The sequence below is a fragment of the Macaca nemestrina genome, chromosome 8 (assembly GCF_043159975.1).
Source record: "Macaca nemestrina isolate mMacNem1 chromosome 8, mMacNem.hap1, whole genome shotgun sequence".
Taxonomy (NCBI): domain Eukaryota; kingdom Metazoa; phylum Chordata; class Mammalia; order Primates; family Cercopithecidae; genus Macaca; species Macaca nemestrina.
In genome coordinates, this window is record NC_092132.1 from 64,436,868 (window position 1) to 64,461,652 (window position 24,785).

Sequence of the window (24,785 nt, forward strand, 5' to 3'; positions counted from 1 at the left end):
TACCAATAATAATGATTTACAGCACCTGTGTTGGAAGCATGTCTTTTTTGACCAGTCCCCTTCCTGCCTTGAGCTAAGGGAACTGATATCTCACAACCTGCCTGTAGCCCTGTATAGGTCACCCGGCAGGAAGCTCTGCACATGGCTTTGGAAGATTCCCAGTGCCCCTGAGATGCTGGGACAACACTGTCTAATAGAACTTTCCGCAGTGCTGGAAGTGTTCCGTATCTCCTATTTGATATGGTATCTACTGGCCACATGTGGCTATTGAGCGCTTGAAATGTGACTAGTCAACAAGGAACTCAGTTTACTTTATTTTATTTTACTTAATTTAAATCTAAAAACAGTAGCTCCCCTCAATCTGTAGTTTTGATTTCTGCAGTTTCGGTTACCCACAGTCAACTACAATCCAAAAATAGGTGAGAACTATACAAGATATTCTGAGACAGAGAAAGAGCACATTCACATAACTTTCATTGTAATACATTCTAGTTATTCTGTTTTATCGGTGGTTATTGTTTAATCTCATAGTTATTGTTTTATTATCAGTGGTTATTGTTAAATTACTGTACTTATAAATTAAACATCATCATAGGTATAACGTATATGGATAGGAAAAGACGTAGTCTGTGTAGGGTTCAGTACTACCCATGGTTTTAGGGTTTTGAAATGTATTCTCTGTGGATAAGGGGGGACTAATGTAGGAGATTCTGTTTTCTGTTTCTGCTGTTTTAATTTTTTGAAAAAGCCATGGATCTTCTCCTCTGCTCTACCGTCCAGATTTTTAGCAATGTGATGCATTTGTGTTTTTGTTTTTGTTTTTGTTTTTTCAGCCTTCAGACAAGGAGATGTTCAGCCGTTCAGTTACTAGCTTGGCAACAGATGCTCCTGCCAGCAGTGAGCAGAATGGGGCACTCACCAATGGGGACAGTAAGTTCTTCAAAAATGCCAGCTTTCCACAGAGGCCTCACCACCTTTAGAAGTCCTAGGTCTCAAAATATGTAGCTCAAAAAGTAGGAAATGTGTTATTGCTCACTTTTAGTATTACTAGCAGTTTTAGCAAAACACCTCATTTGGATGAATACTACTACTTATTAATCCACTTCTGTGTGCCAGGCATTGTTCTAAGACTGGTGCACGTACTAAGTCATTTATTCTTTTAGAATATTCTAGTAAATTTACATGTACTAATTCATTTACCCCACGAGATTACTGTTAATAATATCACGACTCTGTAAGATCGTTATTATTACTATTCACAATTTAAAGGTGACAAATCTGGGCACATTGCTGCTGTAACAATATAACCACAAACCTCATAAATAACAATTTAAACCTTAAAATAACGAATAACAAACCTTAAAATAACGAAATTTATTGACTTGCAATTCTGAGGTCAGAAGTCTGAAATGGGTCTCACTGGACTAAAATCAGGGCATCCATAGGCCTGTGGTCTTTCCTGAAGCCTCAAGGAGAATCCATTGGCCTCTCCCTCATTCTTCACATTGCTCTCTGACCCTTCTACCTCCCTATTCACTTACAGGGATACTTGTGATTACATTGGGCCCACCTGGATAATCCAGGCTTCCCTCTCATCCCAGTCATCTAATTAACAGCCTTAATTCCACCTGTAACCCTAATCCCTCCATACCCTCCACAAAACATAACACATTCACAGGTTCCAGGAATTAGGAGGCAGACATTTTTCAGGGTCGTTCTGCCTCCCACAGAGATGTTGCTAATTTGCCTGATATCGCAGAGCCAGCGGGCTAAGGATCTGTAATTGGAAGCAGGCAGTCTGAGCCCTGGGCACACACAGCCACGCTGCATGACCTGCACATCATGCATTGTATGCTCTTGCCGATGGAAGGAGCAGCGAGGTTTCCTTCCTGCTTTCGAGTTTACACCATGCTTTCACCTGAGGTAGGAGGGCGTCCTGTTACCCCTGTTTACCGATAAGGAAACGGGGGTAATCGGGACACCGGTGCCTGTTCTCTGTCCACATGATATAGACAACTAGAACCAGAGAGCAAAAGTTCACCCCTCCGTGATGATCAGGGATTTAGAACACACAGGGGTGTTGGGTGTTGGTAAGTTCAGAAGGACTGGGGGATCCATTGTCATTTTTTCACACACTCCTTGGAGACACTATTTCTAATTCCCCCAGAGTGAGACACTAATGGAATAACTTGCTTTGTGTCCACATCTTAACGACAAGGCTTTCTGTTTCGTTGAACGATGTGTCTGTAGCACCCTGCACCACCCCTGGCGCATGGCAGGCACTCACAACACGGTTGACAAAGGGACGGCTGAACAGCTTCACACAATAGCATCTCTGTGGCTGGCCAAGAATTTCATATTTGTTTTTTTCTAATTTGAGGTAGGAATGTTGGTGGCAGTGAGATGGAAGCAAGGTATGAGGTGCCAGTCCCTTTGTGCTAATGCCTGAAGGGTGCATGTTTGCCCTGTGGTTTCCATTATATCTGCCAAACAAAAGTGACCTGTGTGAAAGGAGGTGGCTACCAATAATTCCCTCCACACAGGCAGGCGCCAGTGGGGCTGGGGAGTGTGGTCACTGCACATGCTGCCTTTCTGGTGTCCAGCCTCCCAGAGTTGGGCTGCATCAAACTGGTCATCTTCTGGTCACATTGGACAATCTGCCTATAAGAGTCTCATTGGAGTGACATTAAGGGAAGTAATTGTGAACTATACTTATAGCCAAGATAACTTATTAAATCTTGTATTGGGAAAGATATAATGAACAGCTTTATTTTAAACTGTTTTTGAAGTAGGGTACCAACTGACAGTCAGAGCAACTATAATTTGCGCCTGAGACTTAAATAAAAAGCACGTATCTTGATTTAACCTAACTTTGTATTACCTGATTCTTGGTAACGATTATTGAAAGAGTTGCCTTTCTCCACTTTTAATGTGTGTGCTGCTTTAGTTCTTTCAGAGGACAGTACTCTGACCTGCATGCAGCATTACGAGGAAGTCCAGACATCGGCTTCGGATCTGCTAGATTCCCAGGACAGCACGGGGAAGCCAAAATGTCATCAGAGTCGGGAGCTGCCCAGAATCCCTCCCGAGAGTGCAGTGGACACCATGCTCACAGTGAGAAGTGCGGACGGGGACCAGGGCCCGGGGATGGAAGGGCCCTATGAAGTGCTCAAGGACAGCTCCTCCCAAGAAAACATGGTGGAGGACTGCTTGTACGAAACTGTGAAAGAGATCAAGGAGGTGGCTGCAGCTGCACACCTGGAGAAAGGCCACACTGGCAAGGCAAAGCCTACTTCCGCCTCGAAAGAGCTCCCAGGGCCCCAGACTGAAGGCAAAGCTGAGTTTGCCGAATATGCCTCGGTGGACAGAAACAAAAAGTGTCGCCAAAGTGTTAATGTAGAGAGTATCCTTGGAAATTCATGTGATCTAGAAGAGGAGGCCCCACCACCTGTCCCTGTTAAGCTTCTGGACGAGAATGAAAACCTTCAGGAGAAGGAAGCGGGAGAGGCGGAAGAGAGTGCCACAGACAGGACCAGTGAAACTAACAAGGTGGGCGCTGGCGTTTTGTTTTGCCTTTGTGGGCTCCTGTCCTGGTTAGGAATCTAGCTGGCCCTGGAGCTGTTCTGGGAAATATCTGCAAACACTTCCCAGTTTGTGGAATGATGAGAGCTGTGTTCATGTAAGCTGTGTTTGGCTTTTTCCCCCTCCAAGTAATAAAATACCAAAAACTTACATTTATCAAATATTTCTCTCAGCACCTTACTTGGATATTTTCACATTGTTTCCATCATGTCTAATTAGGGCCAAATCTTGTTTGCTTCATTTTGAAGTCCAGGAATTAAATAGAGAAACTGGACTCTTTGCCCACACATTTTACCTATTCTGCTTGTTGGCTGCCTCAGCAGCATGGTGACCTTTACCCTTCCAGGATCCCCAAAAATCAGCATGCATAGCAACAGGCACCATGGGAACCAACTCACAGGTGCCCCTGGTTATATTTGATTGTACAAACCTTCATATAAACCAACAGATCTTATTTTGTGACCATTTCTAAACTATAACCTATACTTCCTCAATTTAGATATTCAACAAAGCTCTAAAATGCATTAGCAATCCACAGCCTTCTGTATATGTCTGATAACTTGATATCTGAGCCACGGTGAAGTTCACATCCCTAGTTGTCAAAATCTCTTTGGGATTTAACTAGGCCCATCTGCTTCAGGCAACTAATAACTAATTTCTGTTTTCTACATAGAAAAAGAGCAAGGTTCTCTCTTCTATTCAGATTTTAGTAGGAAGGACAAGTAGCAGGTTAGCCAGTCACTAGTAGCCTTGAAAACCTTCTGTAGTTCATGGCCAGAGGCGACCCCTCACTCTGTCCAAATTAGACCAAGAAAGTCATTCTTTGTGCTGTTCTCTGAATGCATTTCAACCTTTCGTATTATCCATGAAATCAGCTGTTGACAGCACCAATAGAAGGGTTTATGAACATGTTCATAAAATGCAAAAATGCAGTCCAATTTTTTGCCCTTCATAGAACCAAAGACCGTAAACCTGATGTAAAGTTCATAGCGCCTAAACCAGATAAAGCTTTTTGCTTACGAGCATTAGAAAGATAAGAGGATGAGTTGTCTAACCATCGCTAGTAAACGGTTCTCCAGATTTCACATTAAAAACTGGAAATACTCATCTGGAAATGAAATTATCCTTCCACAATATAGTAAAAATGAGTAATCCATCATCTTTATATAAACAACCCTGATTTTAAGTGAACTGAGAATTTGAAGTATTTAATATTCATTTATTTAACAAAAGATCTTAATGAGCACTGCTGTGTGCCACAGTCTTCTATGTGCTAGAAACAAAACGTGTACGTGAACAAAATCCCTGCCCTGTGGAACTCACATCTTAGTGGGAAGAGACAGACATAAAGTTTAAAGTTTGTAAGAGAAAAAAAGAGAACTGAACAAGGGGGACTGAGAAAACAGGTGGGGAGTACAGTTTTGGATAGAGTGGTCAGGGTCTGCCCAGCTATGAAGGTGACATTTGAGGTAAAGGAGCTAAGGGAGTGAGGTTTGTGCTTTTGTGGAAAGAGCACATGAAGCAGAGGGGATGCCCAGTGTGAGGCCCCTGAGGTTAGAGCTTGCAGCTGGCTTTTTAAGGGAGAGGAGGGGACTGCTGTGGCTGGAGAGGGAAGAACAAGGACAGCAGTGAGGAGAAAGAGAACCAGAGCTCGATCCTGGATGGCCTTGGCTTATAGTCTGAACACTAATAATGTCACTAGAGTCACGAGCAGCAGAATGGCACAACCCATCCTTTCAAAAAAGGATCCCTCTGATTCCAGTTTTGAAATAGACTATAAAGGGTAGAAGTGAGGAGACCAATTGGGTGGCGACTCTAATAAACCAGATTAGAAATGGCAGTGGCCTGAATCAGGGCAGAGGCAGCAGAGGTGATGAGAAAAGCTAAGCCAGAACCAAGAGATTTGCTGATGGATCCTAAGCGTAGTAAGATAAAGAAGAGAGAGTGATGAGTACGAGGCTGGGCCCAACACGCAGGGAAGAGGATACAGGCAGAGCAGGTTGAGTCGGAGATCCAGCATTCAGGACTGGATATGTTTAGCTTGAGAGACTGATTGGACTTCCAAGTAGAGCTTATCAGATGGTAGCTGTATTGATGAGCCGGGTAAAGAGGAAAGGCCGGGGCTGGATTTGCTGATGTGGGAGTCATCCACAGAATGTGGTTTTAAAAGTCATGAGATTGGATGAGGTCACAGGATAGGTGAGTGTAAATAGAGGCTGGCAGAGCTCCAAGAATAGAGATCTGGAAAAGGAACCAGTAGAAGAGACCAAAATAGGAAACAAAAACAGGAAAGTTGTGGAGTCCTGGAAGCCAGTGAAGAACATGTCCAGGGAGGAAGGAGTGGCAGGCCTCTCTGCCGAGTGCAGCGAGTAGGTCAGGGAAGATGAGTCTCATTGGTGCCCTTGACAAGAGCAGTCTCTGTGGAATGGTAGAGGCAGAAACGTGACTGAAGTGGATTAGAAAGAGAATAGGAAGAGAAGAATGGTTTGGTTGACTTTTTAGACAACTCTTTAAAAGATTTTGCTATAAAAAAGTGAGACAGGCTGGGCGCCGTGACTCATGCCTGTAATCTTAACACTTTGGGAGGCCAAGGTGGGTGGATCACTTGAAACCAGGTGTTTGAGACCAGCCTGGGCAATGTAGCAGAACCCCATCTCTACAAAAAATACAAAAATTAACTGGGCATGGTGGTGTGCACCTGTAGTCCCAGCTACTTGGGAGGCTGCAGTAGGAGAATGGCTTGAGCCTGGGAGGTCAAGGCTGCAGTGAGCCAAGATCACGCCACTGCATCCCAACCTGGATGACAGAGTGAGACACTGTCAAAAAAAAAAAAAAAGGAAGTGAGATAATGAGTAGGTAGAATTTCAGAGGACTGGGTTTGTTTTGTTTTTAGAATGAGAGAAACAACAGCATGTTTGCATGTGGCTGGGAATGATCCTACACTGGGAGAATTCCTGGCTCTGTACTCACACATAGGTATGTGGGGACAGGGTCTAGTGTGTAGGAAAGAGGGGATTGCCTGAAGGCAGAACATGGAAAATCCATTTGACAGGGAGGAAAGAAAATAGATTAATGCAGAGGCTGAGGGTGGAGGTAAGAGTTCATACAGATTTCTTCTGATTCCTTCAGTTTTCTTAGCCAACTAGGAAGCAAGATCATCTGCTCAGAGTGAAGACAGGTGAGGAGGTGTTGGAAGTCTAGGGAGAAGAGGAGAAGCTGCAAAGTAGACTGTGAGTTGAGCAGAGACTGGGTGTATTGGGGAAGCATCAGATGATACGGAGCTGCTTTAAGGACTCACTAGAGGGTTGAGTTCACATATGATTGGCAGTTGACTACGGAGCTTAAGCTTAGTAAAGCAGTACAGGACACCAAGGAGAAGGGCAGACGTTGAAAGCATGAATGGGTCCCAATGGTGTTGAAGGAGCATTGGAACTGGGTTACAGAAGGAGTGAGCTTTGACCACGAGCACTGGTCTGAAAGGGGTTGCAAGGAGCTGGGCTGGTGGAGAGGCTGTGGTTTAGAAAGGCCCGGGTGCAACCATGAGGGTGCTGAGGTCAGGGGTGGACATGGAGAGGGGACACAGAGCACAAGATCAGTGGGAGCAGGGGAAGTCAAGGAACTGAAAGGCAGGATTTAGGATACATGTTTGTTGAGGTCACCAAAAATTAAGACAAGGGATGTGTTAGAGAATCAGTAAACCAAGAGCCAAAATCATTGAGAAATCAGGCAGGAGGCAAAACACAAAATGTGAGTCATTTTCTCCATTAGCTTTGAAGTTTCCAAATGACTTAAGGATCTTTCTGATAACACCAGCAAACTGTAGAATATAAAATTCAGGCATTTGATAAAGAAACAGCATGTTTTTAAGTATTAATCCTCCATGGATGACCAATGCTTCAGTGACAATTAGGAATTCGAACAGTAGTCTAAATAATTCTTTTGGCTTCTTTGTACCTACAGATTCAAATACAAAATTAGAGGAAATTTCTCTAAGAATAATACTACTAGATATCCCTGAACATCGTACATGTAATAGATTGCATAAGTGTTTGTTTCTCTTCCTATAATTTCTTCCTGGTTCCATAAAAATCATTTGAAAACATTTCTAGACAGATATGAGGAAACATGTGCAAAAGAAAGGTTAGATTGTTAACATCAAACTACTTTCCTTGGCTTGTGTTTGTTCTGACAGAGATTTAGCTCATTGTCATACAAGTCTCGGGAAGAAGACCCCACTCTCACGGAAGAAGAGGTAAGTTTTGTTTCTTTTTAAAAAGAGAAAACTCCTGTATTAAAGAATAGAGCTTCTCCCCTTGAATACATGCACTGTAATGTTACCTTTGAAAGAGCTGAAATATTCTCCTATGCCTATGTTGGAGATCAAGTCTTGGGATGTTGGTTTTATAATGGCTCAGAGAGACTGACGGGCAGACCAGACAAGAAGGATGACAGGACAAGCAGTCAGCTTAGGAAAAGAAACTGAGCAGGAAAGCAGGGTCAGGAAAAATAGAGAGGGCAGGGGAGAAGAGTGGGAGAAAAACATTCCAGCATGGGAGCAGTCAGCAGTCAGGAAGACCACATCAGAAGGAAATGAATCATGGGTTGGAAAATTCAGGAAATTAGAACAGGTGGATGTAGGGAATTTGCTCCCTCCTGGGAGACAGAAGGAGGAGGTCTCCGTGTGGAAATGTGGATGCTGAGAGCAGATTAACTTCAGTAAGTACAGTTCCAGGCTGGAGCAAGGGTCAGACATAGCAGCCAACAAGAGCAGATCACATATTCCCAAGCACCAGGGTGCAAAATTCACAGGTTAGATTTTCAATGAAAGATTAAAATTGTTAAAGCCAGTATTATATATACATATATACATATGAAATATATATATGTGTATACACACACACATATATATAAAATGTCGAGCTATGCTCAGAGAGCTAAACACCTTTTGATCTAACTGCATATAGCTTCTATCTGGAATTCCTAGCAGAGCAAATTGTGTACACGTACAAGAGCAAAGTACATATGCAGGTACATCACTTCCTATAGGACTCTGAGTAAAACATTAGAATATGGAGATAGACTCCCACATTGAATGTTTAAGGAGCAGAAGTGCTTTCCCTAGGTGATATTGCCCACCCTCTTCCATGTTTCTACCTCCAGAATGGACCAGCCATCTGTCTATCTGGTTGCACAGACCAAAACCTAGGGGTCATCTTGATACTTCCTTTTCCTCACTGTCCTCCAACACAGTCAATTGCCAAGACCCATCAGTTGCACCTCCAAACTGTTTTCCTTGTGTACCCACCTTCCTCAAGCCCACTGCGGCTGCCCCTCCCTAGGCCAGAGCAGTCCCCTCCTGCTGGTCCCTGGCAGCTCCTTGGCCTCCCTCCACTCTGTTTTCTACTCTGCAGCCAAAGTGATCCCATTTGGGACAAGAAGATAAAATATATAGGAATTCTGGAAATTACAGGCTATGTAAAATGGTAAATTGCTTCTTATCTTACAATTGAAACAGGACCTAGTTAAACTGATGAATTTTTAACATGACATAACTATGACTCACAGACATTCATTTTAAGACAGAGGAAAAATAAATATAAAAGGGTTTTTTTGTATTTATGTAATTTAATGTTAAGCAGTCCAGACTGAAGCTGAGATCTGAGCTTTAAGTTCTGTTATCCCAATTTAACAGAGTGTTGTGGAAAGGATTGATTAGAAAAAGAAGAGAAATGGGGAAAAGGAAGAGAGTAACTTATGAGAATATAGCAACAATGTACAGACTGAGGAATAATGATGAAAGTTTTAAAGAGAAAAATTGAGAAGCTAAATAGCAAGGGGGCTAGAAGAGAAACCTGTATACAAAATAAAAATAATAGTCATAATAGTCATAGAAAACAGTCAAAAGGAATATTAGAAGACTCAAGAAGCTTTTATAAAAGTTGAAATGCACAGTGAGACCCTCCTCACACTAGGTTCATTCCCAGAGTCAATATTAAATTGCAAGTTAACGAATGAGGACAAAGGCCAAGAAGACCAAGTACTCTTACAAAGAGTGAGGGGCATTAATGGCAGGGACCATGGGGAAGAAAGCTGAGGAGAGAAGCAAATGGTGGTGAGGGGCTGACTCTCACTGTTCCAGTCTAAGTCAGGGTACGTTTGTCCTCCTCGATGTTACCAGGTGATGAATAAACTGGTATGCCTCTCCCCTCACCACTGTCATCCATTATTTACCCTTTTATCATCTGCCCATATGTAATTTTTGGCTTAGACCACCATTTAGATAATAAATTCTGTGTTTGCACTTCAGTATAAACAGCAGTGAATTTTTTTTTGTTCTCCCTAAATTCAAAGAAATTATAATTATTCTATCTTGAGAGCAGTTTTTTCATGAAAACCTCTAAGGTGAGAATGTTAATAATTTCATATTCATTAGGATAGTCAGATCAACATGGCAAGAGTTTTCCAAAGACTGTTTTTCTGAACTGTAAACCCTTGGGATTGTCAAGGCCTCACCAAACTGAACCAGCCACCAGCCTGTAATGAAAAGTTCTCATGCAAATGACCAGTTAGCATGTGGCAGGCCTGTCTTAAGAAGCTTTTGAGGCCAGCTGGAAACTTCACCCACAGTATGTGAGAAAAGGGAAAGCAGGAAAATGTCCCTCAGCCCTTGGGAAGCCAGGCATCTGTGAGGAAGCGTGTTCATGTACTTCCTGGGTATTTGAATGAATCAAATCACTGTGATAAAAATAAACACAGGTAATGAAGGGTATTTTTACTTATTTCCAACCATGATTTTTCACAATAAAGTAATACTCCCCAAAAGTCTCCTAATCAGTACATTTAATCTTCACAATGAATGAAATCCCTGTTGATATCGGAGGTGATAAAGGATTTATTAGTGAGACTGTGAGGACTGTGAGGGTGTGCTTGGAGAGCCACTGGCTCTTACCATAGGAAATAGTATCCCGTAAGTTGTTATTTCTGACTTGGCTGGATGCAAGCCAGAATGAGTTTTCCCACTGAATAAAACTAGACCTGGTCTGTCAATGTCTGTTTAACCAGTAATACACAACTAAGTCAAAAAATAATGGACAGGAATACCTTTTCAGATATATGTGTACCACCAATGAGAATCCAGCAATGGGTATTGGAGACCACTGTGATGCAGGAAGCATGGAGTAGTCTAATTCAGTGGTTCTCACACTTTACTGGCCATCAGAATCAGCACCAATTGCTGGGCCCCAGCCCTGAGGTTCTGATGTGGTGGTTCTGGGGTGAGGCCTGAGAACTTGCCTTTCTGACAAATTCCCAGATCCTGCTGCTGCTGGTTACAGCCCACACTTTGAGAATCACTAGTCTACTATGTGTTTTCTGTCCTTTTTTGTAAAGCAGTGGAGCCCTTTTTCAGGCAAAATATCATTCTGATATAGAAATGAAATAAAACACAATGCTGTGGTCAGGTTTCCGGGAGCTTCGGGAGCTTTCCACCCCACCTCTCCTCAAATTCCTCCGCAGACCCAAGAGAACTGGGTTTTCATGGAATTGAGGGAATATGACTGATCTCGTTAACACTGTTGAAGATAATGTGTGTAATTATTCTCTAGTAATGTGCTCCATAATTAGTACAGATAAGAAAGAACAAATCTTTAAGGAGCACACACACACAGAAGCCCAGGAGTGCTCAGTATGTGGCTTGTCACTAAAAAGAGGGAGGGGGAAGTCACAGCTGGAAGTTTATTCAGCTCTTCCTTTGTTTCCTAGATCTCTGCTATGTACTCATCGGTGAATAAACCTGGACAGTTAGGGAATAAATCAGGACAGTCACTTACAGTGCCAGAGTCCACCTACACCTCCATTCAAGAGGACCCACAGAGGTCACCCTCCTCCTGTAATGATCTCTATGCTACTGTTAAAGACTTCGAAAAAACTCCAAACAGCACACTTCCACCAGCAGGGAGGCCCGGTGAGGAGCCAGAGCCTGATTATGAAGCGATACAGACTCTCCACAGAGAGGAAGAAAAGGCCACCCTGGGGACCAATGGCCACCGCGGTCTCGTCCCGAAGGAGAACGACTACGAGAGCATTAGTGACTTGCAGCAAGGCAGAGATATTACCAGGCTCTAGCAACCCAGAGGACAACCCTGGGTAGCCTGTGATCAGTCTCTGGGGGCGTTTCTTCCATGGAAGAGAAGAAGTGACACAAATATATACTTCATATGCTGCTTTAGTCCCCTGAAGATGGTTGGAGAGGCCCTGACTGTTCTCCCAGTTGTTCAGTTTCTGAGACAGAGAGGTACGGACTAGGCTGCACCTGAGTGTGCCCCTGCCTGCCAGATGGACAGGCACACCCAAGCACATCTCCCTCCCGCACCCTCACCGCCCGCAAAAGACCCCATCTGTCAGTGGTCTCATCTCATTAGTGAGGAAGGCCAAGCTGTATGGAAAAACTGCACTCACCAAGGACCGCAAGGCCCCCAGCCTGAACTACTGCCATTCGGAAGGACCAGGTTTTTCTTCCCCTCTTTCCTTTTCTCTGTCTGCTATTGACTTTAAGGCTTTTTCCCCCTTGAAATGTCCAGATTCCTGTGGTTCATTCCAAGGAAATTTTCACACGAAGCTTGGCCTTTGCCTTCAATGTAGGTGTTTTAGGATGGCGACAAACCATGGCTGCTGCTTTCTGCCCAGGTCGCCAGTCCTCCCCAAAGAGCTGCGCGTCGGCACCTGGGGATCTGGACCCTGCAGCTGAAGGGACTGGGGAGGGACGTCCCTGGAGTCTCTTCCATCTTTGTTCCCTCTTATTTTGGCACTCTATATCAGCAGCCTCTCCCCAGAGTACTTGAAGTCAGTTTTAGATGCTTTATTTTATTTTTCTAGTCAAAAACGTGTTTCCCCCAGTGTTTGAAAACTCGTCCGAGCCTTTTCAGTATTTTCCATGAGCATTGTGGTACTTCTGTACTTGTTTAAGCCCAGAACTCATTCCTTCAAAACAGAGAGCCTTAATCTTTATGTTGGGACACAGACCACATATTTGGATGGCAGCCATGCGTCCATCTCCGAAGGGCTGTGCACGTGAATGTGTATTTCCCATGGTCTCCACTGCCCACACCAACAGTGTGGCATCTCATAAGTTAACTGCTACCCTAAGGTAATCTAAGATTAAAATGTAAACATTTATTTTTGTTATGTAAGTTTATAAGATGTTTTATGTTCAATGCCTAATTTCTCAAAAGTGCCAGAAAAAAATGTATATTAACTGTTTTGATTTTATGTACAATGATTTATACTCTCCTTTGGAAAAGATATCATAAAGCACATAAGCTAGATCATTACAAGGAGCTCTTATCTTTTTCCTAATCAAGTGTTTAAAACACTGATGGGTTTTAAAGACTCACCTTTTTAAATGGTACTTGGAGCTCCTGATCCAAATTACCTAGACCCCTAGAGAAATAAATGGAAAGTACATAAATAATTATTCATTTTCATTGGTTTACGGTGGGCAATATTGAAATATTTGAAAGGGTAAAAATGGAAAGAAGAACAAAATATGATGAGAGGTGGCTGTGAATTATAAACCTCATAAAATATCATAATTCAATTAAAGTTTAATTACATTTTTTCAGAAAACAGTGATGAATTCTGTAGTCCAGTGCTTGCCAATGCAAATTGCCTATTGGAATCTTCTTCCTATATTTTACAAACATCAGTGGCTGAAATAGCTCAGATTAAGAGCTCAGCCTGGTTTGAATTTAATCATCTCTTTAGATCTTATAAGGCTGGCATTAGGAAACTTGTTCACTTTTCATTTTCAAAGGAGCCTAGTTGAAGTGCTATTATGAGTTTGAGCTATGGAAAGACAGCTTTTCCTATATTGATAAAGAAAAAAAAATGAGGAAATTATTTCATCCCATTGTGACATCTGTGACTTTTTGGATTTAATAATCTTGCTGTTTTTCTTCTTTATGGGCAAAGAATATAATTGGGAGGATGAAATGTGTTAAAAATTGTAGAGACCAGCTCACTGGAATGTTTTTCCATCCCTGTATTCATGGTTTGACTTTGTGACTGCTCTACATTGCATTTCTGACATTGCGAAGTGAGCTATGTTGGTTGTTGTGATTATTTTGCAATCAGCCTGGTCTCTCCCATGAAGATGTCATGAGCATAAACACAATCATCATTGATTAGAAGATCATAGCAGAATACCCTTGGATTAGAGAGAAGTTTGCACCTTGCATTTCTCTGAATTCCAGTCTCTCATAAGCACTGCTTTGCCTGGTGATTTTCACTGCTTTGTGTTAATGACTTTGACTCAGCAGCCTCTCACATGATGGGGTTCTTTAGTACATGGTAACAGCCATGTCATCTTACACACCTAACATTGTGCATGCTGTAGTGATATCCTTTATAGGCACCTTACAGCTCAAAACTTGTGTTTCATTTCATGCCTTACTTATCAAAAAGGCAGGGAAGTAGGTATGATCTCTAAAGTAAAAAAATAAAAAAAATAAATAAAAAACCTTTCTATAGAAAGCTCATAAATAATCATGTAATTTTGCAATTTTGTTACCAAAATATCCCCCAGAAGTTTTCAAATACTAGTTCTGCAATGTGGCCATGAAATATGCACTGAAATATACCTTTTAATTTGAGAACCAGTGGTTAAAATAAGCTGTGATATGAAGTATTTTCAGTGTACTTTTAAAGGAACTGTAAGGCCCTCCAGCATAAACGCTAAAAGAATAGACGGTAGCACAGGCCATGAGGGCTGGAGGAGAGAAGCAGAGTGAACCTTAGAAAGACAGCTCAGCTCTTTGGAGCACTGGATATTTTACTGAAGTATATTTACTGAGGCACTATCACTGTTTTGAATGTATAGTATAGTTTTTCATAAATTTCAAAAATTACTTTGTTCAGAATCTGGGCTTGAATCTTTGAGTTCAACAAAAGCCTATGGCTTCTTTTTAAAAGTTTCATCTTGAGCTAATGCTACAGTTTAAATAAAATATACGAAAGGTAGTTATCAAAAACAATTTGTATATTTAAAATTCTATTTTGACATCCATTTTCTACAGCCAATTATAGCAGGTTATGTGAAATTTAAAAATAAATTTTAGGACTTTTTTTATCTTGTAAGTAAGAATTATAAATCTATCTCAGTTAAAAGTAGGATCTTTGTTTTTATTCAGATATTTTGAAAGTTTAGAAGCATTTTGTATTCTACTTTTGGTATTTCTTAAGTATAGTCAGCAGGACTATAAACACATATTTTGTTTTATGCAAAATTTTTTTAATTTATCAAATGTTTTTAGTGTGTCTGCTTTCTGAAATAGTCTCAATATCCTGTCTGTATCCTAGGCAGATAACTACACAAGAGCAAAATGCTATATAGAAAAGAAAATATTTGAAGAAATCTTAAATTCTATAAGAAAGTAATTCTTGCCAGAATGTTAGCTACATATTTTTTTTCTGTCCTGAATAAATTACATCATTAGGTCTGTTGAAGCTTTTGAAGCTACCACTATTCTTTGTGGGAAAAAGGCTAATTACTGATTTATCTGCCCTCAAAATCCCAGAGTTAATTCTAATTGAGTACTAAATTAACAGTAAGTAGTTAACACAGAGAACTAAAATTTAACCACATTATGTCACTATATATATTTCTCATGATTTTTGCTAATTAGAGCATTTACTTAACCAGTAATAAACTACAGACACACACACACACACACACATATACACATACATATACGTGTGTGTGTATATACTTGGCTCTGACACAACTCTGGTGCTTAATTAGGGTATGTTCTATTATGTATTTTGAATGTTTATCCTGCTAGTGTGATGAACTTTTGTTGGAAAAGCAGAATTAGAAGGAACAAGTTTTTCAATCCGTTTCATTTGATAATTACAGGAAAACTTTGAGTTGTCTAATTTAATTTTTCCAATTAATATATTTAGACTTTAAATTGCATCCATAATTCTCTTGGCTGAAAAACAGTGATATTTTAAGACAGTTCTGTTATACATGTGACTTACTTCTGACTCAGCCTCAGAGGAGGAAATGTAAAGAGATAAAAGATTTGGCCTAAAGCAGCAAGCGACTAGTAACCTTGAGCCAGGATGAAGCCAAGGCAACGTGACTCCCAAGTAGCAGGAGCAGAGGTCGGTCACCCGTGGCATTCTGTTTCATTCCCTTTTAAAATTATGAGGCTTTATAGGCAGTGTAAAACATCAGCAGGCAGCGATGTGATAGGATGTGCAAAAAAGCTGGTCTGATACCGTGGCTATAATTACAGAGCTTTAGTTCAATTAGGATTTTGTAAATGAGCAAATGACGTTTTCTTCCAGTGCTCCTTGTAATAGTTAATATAAGTCCATGCAATCTTGTGATGCCATTCTCCTGAAGGTATTGATTTCTGGTACCCAGCCAGCTTAGCTTTGGCTGCTGGAAGCACAGTAGGTACTGATGGTTACTTCCTGAAAATCTTGACAGGCTTATTGTACTGTGTAATGGGGAAAAGTTGAAGTATAATGTTTGGTGTTAATAAGTGACTGAGGTGAAAATAGAAACATGTGTCTATAATATCAAATATGGCTTTATTTGCAGTAAAATCTAAATTCCTTATTGTACAGTAGTATTTTCTTGCCCTGTGTTGTATCTTTTCTTAAATACATTTTTCCTGACAGTAGCTTTCGGCAAGTTGAACACACTTAGACTGAAAGTGTTTAACTTAAAGAGGTCAGTCCAGAAACCATGATAAATTAGAATCTTGATCTGAATTACCAAATTAAAATTTAAAATCATGGTCCAGAAGAGAACAAACATTCATGGCTTTTTTATCCTACTGCTCATTTTTAGGTCTGTGTTTACATCCAGTCTCTTCTATTTGTGAAGTATGTCATTACTTTTTTCAAGTTCTTCTTTGACTTCACTGAAAAATAATATTCCAAATTCTTAATGTAACATGAAAAGTGAAATAGAATTTTTGTTTAAAAGACATTTTTTAAAAAGCATTCAATTCAGTAATCATTTCTCTTAATACAGGAAGTTTTTTTGGCTTGCCAGTTAGATACTGTGGGTATTTTTTAAAATGTGCTGTCCTTGGGTTGCCTCATATCACCTTGCATAATCTTGTATTACAAAGGTTGATAATTGTCATTTCTCAGATGTCTGTATGTTACACTGGCAGCAGTAAAATGTTTTAATGTTGTTCCCTTTTAAATAATTGTGTTGTATTAACATGCCTCATATTTTCTGGGGAAACTTGAAATATAGCTAAACAAAAAAGGTCTGTCATAAATAGGAATTGGCATTTCATTGTTAATATGTTTTTTCCTCATAAAAGTAGTTACACCAAAGGTGACATATTGTCTATTACATGGGCCCAATCAGTATTAAAGTACTCCCGTTACTCAAAAATATTAAAAGATAATTCATGATACTTAGTAGCATTTTCATTCATTGCTTCAAAAGGTCTTTGTAATGGTCAAATTGTCCACTTCACAAAAGAGTGAGAAAGTTGTTTTCCGTGCTGGGAATTTTTAAACTTTAGTTTTAAGTCCAAAAGTATCTCTTATTAGCTTGAACATTTTGTGATTACTTTTCCCTCCCCGGATCTAGTCCTTTTAAGGAGTAAGTCTAAAGAATGAGGCCATGAAGTCACTATTTCCTCCCACCTCAGTTTGTCTCCTGGTACTTAGCTGGCCTACCGCTTTGCGTAGCAATATCCCTGGGTCTCTTCCCCACTCAGCCTTCTGTGTCTACTATTGACAGGATGTGTCATTATGTCTTTCCGGTACCAATCACAGTGCTGCCGTATCACAGACCCTGCCAGCCAGCATGGAACCGTGCCTCACCACAGCTCTGCCCAACTCACAGGCTGCCAAAGTGAGGCCACAGGTCCACCTAGGGCGGCAGATGCTGGTGCTATTTGTCATGACTTTTGCCAAAACATGTACACTGTTGCTCACTTCTTTCAGAAGAATGGTTGACACTAAGGGGCCATGGAAAAGAACTTTTAAAAAATTGTGGTGGAATCAAAGTCACAGAGGCAGAAATGTTAGCGTCATGCTCTAACCAAGGAAGCTTATGTTCCCCGCAGTGCTCTGTATCTGGCCTGGGTCTCCTCAAGCGGCAGCCCCCACTGTCCAGCATGTGGAAGGTAGATTCTTATGACAACACCAGACCCATAGTTGCCAGGAAACAAAAAGGAAGCTGAGTGTTGTGAAGGGGAAGAAATCCTTTTTATAAGAAGGAATCATTTTTAGGCCGGGTGCAGTGGCTCATGCCTGTAATCCCAGCACTTTGGGAGGCTGAGACAGGCAGATCATTTGAGGTCAGGAGTTTGAGACCTGCCTGGCCAACATGATGAAACCCTGTCTCTACTAAAAATGCAAAAAAATTAGCCAGGCATGGTGGCATGTGCCTGTAGTCCCAGCTACTCGGGAGGCTGAGGCAGGAGAATCACTTGAACCTGGGAGGCGGAGGTTGCAGTGAGCTGAGATCGCAACACTGCACTCCAGCCTGGGTGACAGAGCGAGACTCCATCTCAAAAAAAAAAAAGAAAAAAAAGAAAAAGAAAACATTTTTAAAGCAAATTGAGTGTAAAATGTTTTCGCCATGAAGCCATTGCACCCTCTCCCCCAGGAAACAGTGCCTAAGGATGATGTCAAGTTACAGCCAGTTTGCGCTGATCCCCCAGGTCCTAAGAAAACTGTGAGTGCTTCACATGCAAAGGTAGAGCTACCAGATATGGAGAATAACTTGGCCATTTATAGCAAACTGCCTGACTTTGGGGTGAGAAACCAAGCACCCTCTAGGTCCTAGGATAGGTGAATTGGAGGTGCAGCTGCTAAAAGTTCTCATTTTCTACATACTTCAGGAGCCAGCGTGTTTCATTTTGGTTTTGTAAAACTTTGCTGTAAGTATTCACAGTTAACTCTTTGAATGGATATTCTAGAATGTATCTTTTTTTTCAAAATTAGCAGAACAGTTCTCTCTGTTCATTCTCTTTATACATTTAGTTTTTTTAAAGTTCCCCTAGTATACCTGTTAGGCACTCTAAATAGGACACAGTTAAGGCTAAAAGAAGGACCAGTCGCTCTCTAGAGCCTACATACAGTTCAGAACTCTCTTATTGTCATGTCCTGGTTTGGTTTGGTTTGGTTTGGTTTGGTTTTTAACTCAACAAGTTGCAAACCGTGAGTTTAAAGCAAACGGTTTCCTTTTCCTTTCTTAAGCTTAAAGAGAATTTTCCTTTTAATCTTCAGCTCCTCATGTAGGTAGTGAAGGTTTCCCTGAAAGACAGCAGTGCCCTTCTCTAGGAGAAGAGGCTGGGACTAAAAGCCTGAGTCTATGGGTTGAGGATTTTCAGCATTCCTTTCACAAGCCTCTATGTATTTTTAATGGAAGACTCATAAATGAACCTGATATGGTGTTCATGACCCACCCCTTAAGCATGCTTGCTTTTTTTAACTTTACTTTTGGAATATAGGACTTGGTCTTGTTTTTCCTGGAGCCATGCTAGGATTTAATTCCTATGTGCTGCCCCACCACTGCCCCGCCCACGTCCTGGAAGATGGCCGTGCCTGCAGCAATGCTCCCGTCTTGAGGACAAGCAATGTGGAAAGCGTCAGGAAAGCTGAACTTTGCGTTCAAGTCAGCAAACATTTGTGAGCATTCTAGTAAGCTTGTGACCTTGATACTTTTTAAACATTATCTTTTTATTTGCTTGGAGTATCAACCATACAGCTGACTCTAGAGCGGTGAAGGGAGTAGGGATTAGAGCAAAATTCGGACTTCCTGCCCCTATGGTTCTCAGTTCTCATGTCTCTCTGGGAAATGTGTTGGCCCAATTCCCTATCTGCCACTCTGAGTCTCTTGAGTAAATGTGTATAAATGAGAAAAATTATCTCAAAGATTTAACTTATAATTTAGATATTTTCTTCTTTTTAAACTCAGGAATAAACCTGGTTTATAGATAACATAATATGGCTACTAGAGCTATAATTGGGTAGGTGACTAGAAGCATTCTTTCAAATATATTTCTTGTAAAGACATCTACTTTGTTTTAACTAGGAAAAGAAACTCCATTAAAATAAGATAAACATTTCCATAAGCACTTTCTAGAAGAGTGTAGCATCTGTCTACCATGCATCCCAGAGTGTTTGTATCTTGCTCACAGTATTTCAAAAATTTTTATGGGTGAAAAAAATGTACATTTTTTAATTTATTGGAAAAGTGTATTGAGTTGTTGAATTAAATTCTCAAATGGGACAATTTAGTGTAAAGAGAAGCACTGGTTTTGGAGACAAGAGCACAGGGCTGTGGTCCCTGTTCCAGCATTGACTTTACTGTGTGACCTCGAGCAAATGATTTAACTTCTCTGTGCCTCAGTTTCTCCATATACAAAATGGGGATAATGATACCAACCATTGCCTACCTCATAGAGATGTTATGGGGACAAACGAAATAATAGAGATAAGCACGAATGCTTTCAGCTCTTCAGAAGAAAGGTGCTATATAAATTGAAGTTGTGTTTTTAATGATCCAATTATTAATTATGTTTAGGGTTTAAATAACAATACTGTTAGTCACGTTAAGAATAAGTTTTGTTTTGATGCATATTTCCAATTCTCTTCTGTGACCAGATCTTGATCATTCAACCAGTAATGGTACCTGAGGAACTGAAATGGGTATTTGTTTTCTGTGTGTTTCTGCCGGTAGTATTTCAATTCTGAATATCCAGAAAAGACTGGAGTTTAATTTGTAATACCTTATAGTTTACATGTAATAAAACTTATTCAAGCTGTATATAAAAGTATGGTTACATGTAAATAGCAGGTATGTTGTAATTAAAGGCACTTATCAAATTGTCTTTGCTCTTTTTTCAATTGTAATAAAAGTCAGTTTTATATAAAGGCTTGTTAAAATTTATTTGGTATTTGAAAAGGTCAAGAATGGCTAATTTATTTATCTTTCATGCATTACCTGGGTTTTGGGATTCCAGCAGTCAACCCACCACCATAACAGGAAAGATAATATAATGTTCCTGGTAATCAGACCAAAGTGTGTAGAGGTTAGCATCAAAAACTTTGCAGAAAAGGACCCAAGTTTGAATCCCAGCTCCATCATGACTTTGAGGAAGCTGCTGGACTTCTTTGTGCCCTCCTTTCCACATTTGGAAATGGGGGATTATAGTATAGAACCTGCTAATGGGGTTGTCTTGGGGATTAAATGAGATATTAAGCACGGTACCTGGCAAGGTGCTAAGTGCTCTGTCAATGGTAAGAGACCATCTTCACAAGGCTGGGAGATTTTTGATGGCATTTGCCCACACTTGCCAAGCACTCCTATGAAGATATGCCACCTGAGAGCAAACAATTCCCCAGGCCAAGAGGAAAACCCATCTGCTTGTGTGTGAGGGGGATGCAGCCCCAGCAGGATGTCTCAGAGCAAATGACTTTAATCACCATCTGACCTGGCTGCCCCCTTCCTAGTCACTTAAGACTGGCCTTGGGGCCAAAAGGCGAAGCAGTGAGAGTTCTCTTTGGCATGCTTCTAACTTCTTTTTGTCTGTGCCCTGTAACTACAGGACACCCCAAACCCCCCAGATTGCCTCTTTAAGACCTACCACAACCCAGGCTCCCTTTCTGAGATTTTTCTGTGCTTTCTCCTTCTGTTCCACCCCATCTGCACCATTATAAATACTCACCCTGTTCCATATTTCTCCAGGGACTGGCCTGCTTATTTCTACCCAACTAACTGTTCCTGTACAGTGAGTGAATATCCCTCCTACTCCTAAGACTGTTTACAGTTTAAGGAGCTTGCTGCCTATCACAGGCTTGAGCAAAACCACCCTTCACTCTCATGGGCATGGCAAACTCCTGAGAGACTGCTGGGAGCATTTGGGCATAGAGGAGAGGGCAGAGGCTCCCGCAGATCACACGCCACATCAGCAAATGCCTGCTGAGCTCTCACAGAGGCCATGCCTGCCACTCCCTATGTCAAAGGGTCTCATCTTGCCTAGTTACTTCCTTGCACGTGATGTAATGATAGCAACCTAGAGGCAGATGTGGGGAAGGGCCTGGCCATCTTGGTTTCAAACCCTGGCTTCCTTTCTCACCACATGGGCAGAACTTTCTTTCCTTTCCCAGAGTATGAATCACAACTCCATTCTGCGTGTGGAGGCTCAGCACTAAGAAATGTTTATTCTCGGCTGGGCGCAGTGGCTCACGCCTCTAATCCCAGCACTTTGGGAGGCTGAGGCGGGCGGATCACAAGGTCAGGAGATCCAGACCATCCTGGCTAACACAGTGAAACCCTGTCTCTACTAAAAATACAAAAAAACTAGCCGGGCGTGGTGGCGGGTGCCTGTAGTCACAGCTACTCTGGAGGCTGAGGCAGGAGAATGGCGTGAACCCGGGAGGCGGAGCTTGCAGTGAGCCGACATCGCGCCACTGCACTCCAGCCTGGGCGACAGAGCGAGACTCCGTCTCACAAAAAAAAAAAAAGAAAGAAAAAGAAATGTTTATTCTGAGTCTTTGGATCACAGATCCTGGTTTCCTACATGGGCTACCTGGGGAAATGGAAGCTCCAGAAGCTCAGCAGTTTGGAAAGTTCTCTGTTATCTGTAGAATGGAGCACTCTCCACTTCTGTCAGAAGTGAGTGTACTGCTGATTCTAGGACGTAGACGTTTACCAAGTGCTCATTAAGAGGAGTGGAGAATTCTGATGCCCTAGTTAAGGTAAGCCAAACAGTCCAGCCTTTATCGTTACTGTTTTTTTAAAAATGTTCTCCTTGGGTCCATCTTTCTGCCTCTGTGAATGCAATCTGCACTACGATTCTTTTCACTTTTGAAGAATTATTCAGGACCTTTCTGTACTTTTGAGGTCGCCATTTTGAATGTTTGCTCTCATCCTAGATGATTCTTAAAAATCTCAAGGCTAGACCTCGGCACTCCAAAGCCAACTGTCTCCCAGGCATCACATCTGTTTCCAAAATGTCTCCCTCGGTATGTCCCAATGTAAATGTGGTGGTTCTGGAGTGGAATCATCTTTCCCAGCTGCCTTGTTTGCTCTTCAGGGCACATTTAACTTTGAAATATTCCCCGTAGCATATACTACAATTTCCTGCACACAGCAAGCACTACATAAATGTTTGATTTGGTTTGAATTCTCCTACCTTTCTATCATCCATAGTTCTACAAGCCTGTCTTGAACTAGTGCCTATCAAATCTTAGTATTTCATACTCGAACTCTTCCCCCACCAAAAGCTTCTCTGTAACTGTGAACTTCTGAAGAGATGCCAGGGTAACAAGATAGGGATGTCCTCCAAGTCAAACCAGCCCAAAAAGTGGTGGCACGGGGAAGAAGGCAGACATCTGACATGCAGATAAACAGCACCACAATCTGGCAGAGTGTTTTCTAAAACAGACACGTCATTCAAAGCAACAGCTTTAAATGTTTAGGCCCAAAGGAAAAAAAATTAATCATCTCAACATCAAAGTAGAAAAGCAAAGTTAACAGGAAAACAAAACAAGCCACAGAAAAACCAAATATTGATTCATTCCATAAATATTTGCTGAGTATTTACTATGTGCCAGGAGCTGAAACATGGTGAGAGAGAAGAGACAGAACTCCTGCCTCACTGGAGCTCACATTCTAATGGCCTTAGTGCCTATGCCTACCTTTAAACGTTTGGCATGCACGTTTAAATTCTTGGGGTATTCAGTATCTCGATGTCTTCAAGTCTCTGAAGATCCACTTTACAGAAAGGGCTCCAGAAAGGCCTCTATGAGCAGGTTACATTTAATGTGAGTCTGAAATAATAAGCCAGTGAAAGAAATTCCAGGCATGGTGCACAGCCAATGCCAGGGCTCCAAGTCAGGAAAACCTGGATCTTCTCACACAAGCACACATAAATCAATACCCGGCCAGCCTGCCAGGCCTCCGGCCTATCTCCTTCTCCACCATTCCTGCCCTTGTCTGGCCAGTCCCCATCCTAAGTCACTCTGTAGCACCTCAAATCAACCTTCCGTACTGTCACCAGTATTAGCCATCCAGAAAGCAAGCCTGTTTGGATCAGGAGAAAAGTACAAACTACTCACTAAAGTAATTATTATCTATTTCCCAGGCACTGTTCTAGATTTTGAGGATACAGCAATAAATAAAACAGCTAATGGTTTCTGTTCCAGTGAAGCTTACATTCTAGCAGGGGAAGGAAAATGATTAATCAAAACAAATTTCAGATCCTAAATGTGATGAGTAAAACAAGATGGAATAAAGTAAATGATGACAAAATAGAGAGTGCCCTGGTTTGTTAGTGCAGGAAGAATGATACCTTTTCTACTGGGTGGTCAGGGAGGGCCTGAATGACTTGGGGCATCAGTATAAAACTTGGGGAGAAAAACTTCCAAGAAGAGAAAATAGCAAGTGCAGAGGCCCCAGGGAGGAAAAGACACTGGTATATTCCTGGACCACAAAAGAAAGCAGGGTGTCTGAACCACAGAAACAGAGTCACAAAAAAGGGAAATACGAGAGACAGGCAGGGTCCAGATTCTACAGAGCAGAGTAGATCAAATCAAGAATTATACTGTGATAGCCCAGGCACAGTGGCTCACACCTGTAATCCCAGCACTTTGGGAGGCTGAGATGGCTGGATCACTTGATGTCAGGAGTTCGAGACCAGCCTGGCCAACATGGCAAAACCCCATCTCTACCAAAAATACAAAAATTAGCCAGCGTGGTGGTGCATGTGTGTAGTTCTAGCTACTGTGGAGTGGAGACTGAGACCGGAGAATGGCTTGAACCCAGGAGGCACAGGTTGCAGCGAGCCAAGATCACGCCACTGTATTCCAGTCTAGGTGACACAGCAAGACTCCATCTCAAAAAAAAAAGAAAAAATAATAATTTTACTGTGATATTAGGAGCACACAGAAGCCACTGAAAGATTTTAAAAAGAAGTTTGGGCTGGGTGCGGTGGCTCACGCCTGTAATCCCAGCACTTTGGGAGGCCGAGGCGGGCGGATCACAAGGTCAGGAGATCGAGACCATCCTGGTGAACATGGTGAAACCCCGTCTCTACTAAAAATACAAAAAAAATTAGCTGGGTGTGGTGGCGGGCGCCTGTAGCCCCAGCTACCCGGGAGGCTGAGGCAGGATAATGGCGTGAACCCGGGAGGCGGAGCTTGCAGTGAGCCGA

At 41.7% G+C, this 24,785-nt stretch overlaps 1 protein-coding gene across 7 annotated transcripts in view; it reads left to right on the plus strand.

Moving 5' to 3' along the window:
- LOC105483525 (phosphoprotein membrane anchor with glycosphingolipid microdomains 1) overlaps nucleotides 1-20,518 on the plus strand; it is a 145,554-nt gene extending 125,036 nt beyond the window's left edge. For 6 of the 7 annotated variants that reach the window (XM_071068061.1, XM_071068060.1, XM_071068064.1 and 3 more), the window contains 4 exons: nucleotides 834-930; nucleotides 2,948-3,549; nucleotides 7,775-7,834; nucleotides 11,344-12,589. In XM_071068061.1, coding sequence (XP_070924162.1) covers nucleotides 834-930; nucleotides 2,948-3,549; nucleotides 7,775-7,834; nucleotides 11,344-11,706 — 1,122 coding nt within the window. In that variant the 3' untranslated portion in view covers nucleotides 11,707-12,589. Of the gene's footprint in view, nucleotides 1-833; nucleotides 931-2,947; nucleotides 3,550-7,774; nucleotides 7,835-11,343 lie in introns of all 7 variants that reach the window. The other variant, XM_011744405.2, reaches the window with a different exon arrangement.
- The last annotated feature ends 4,267 nt before the right edge of the window (nucleotides 20,519-24,785 follow it).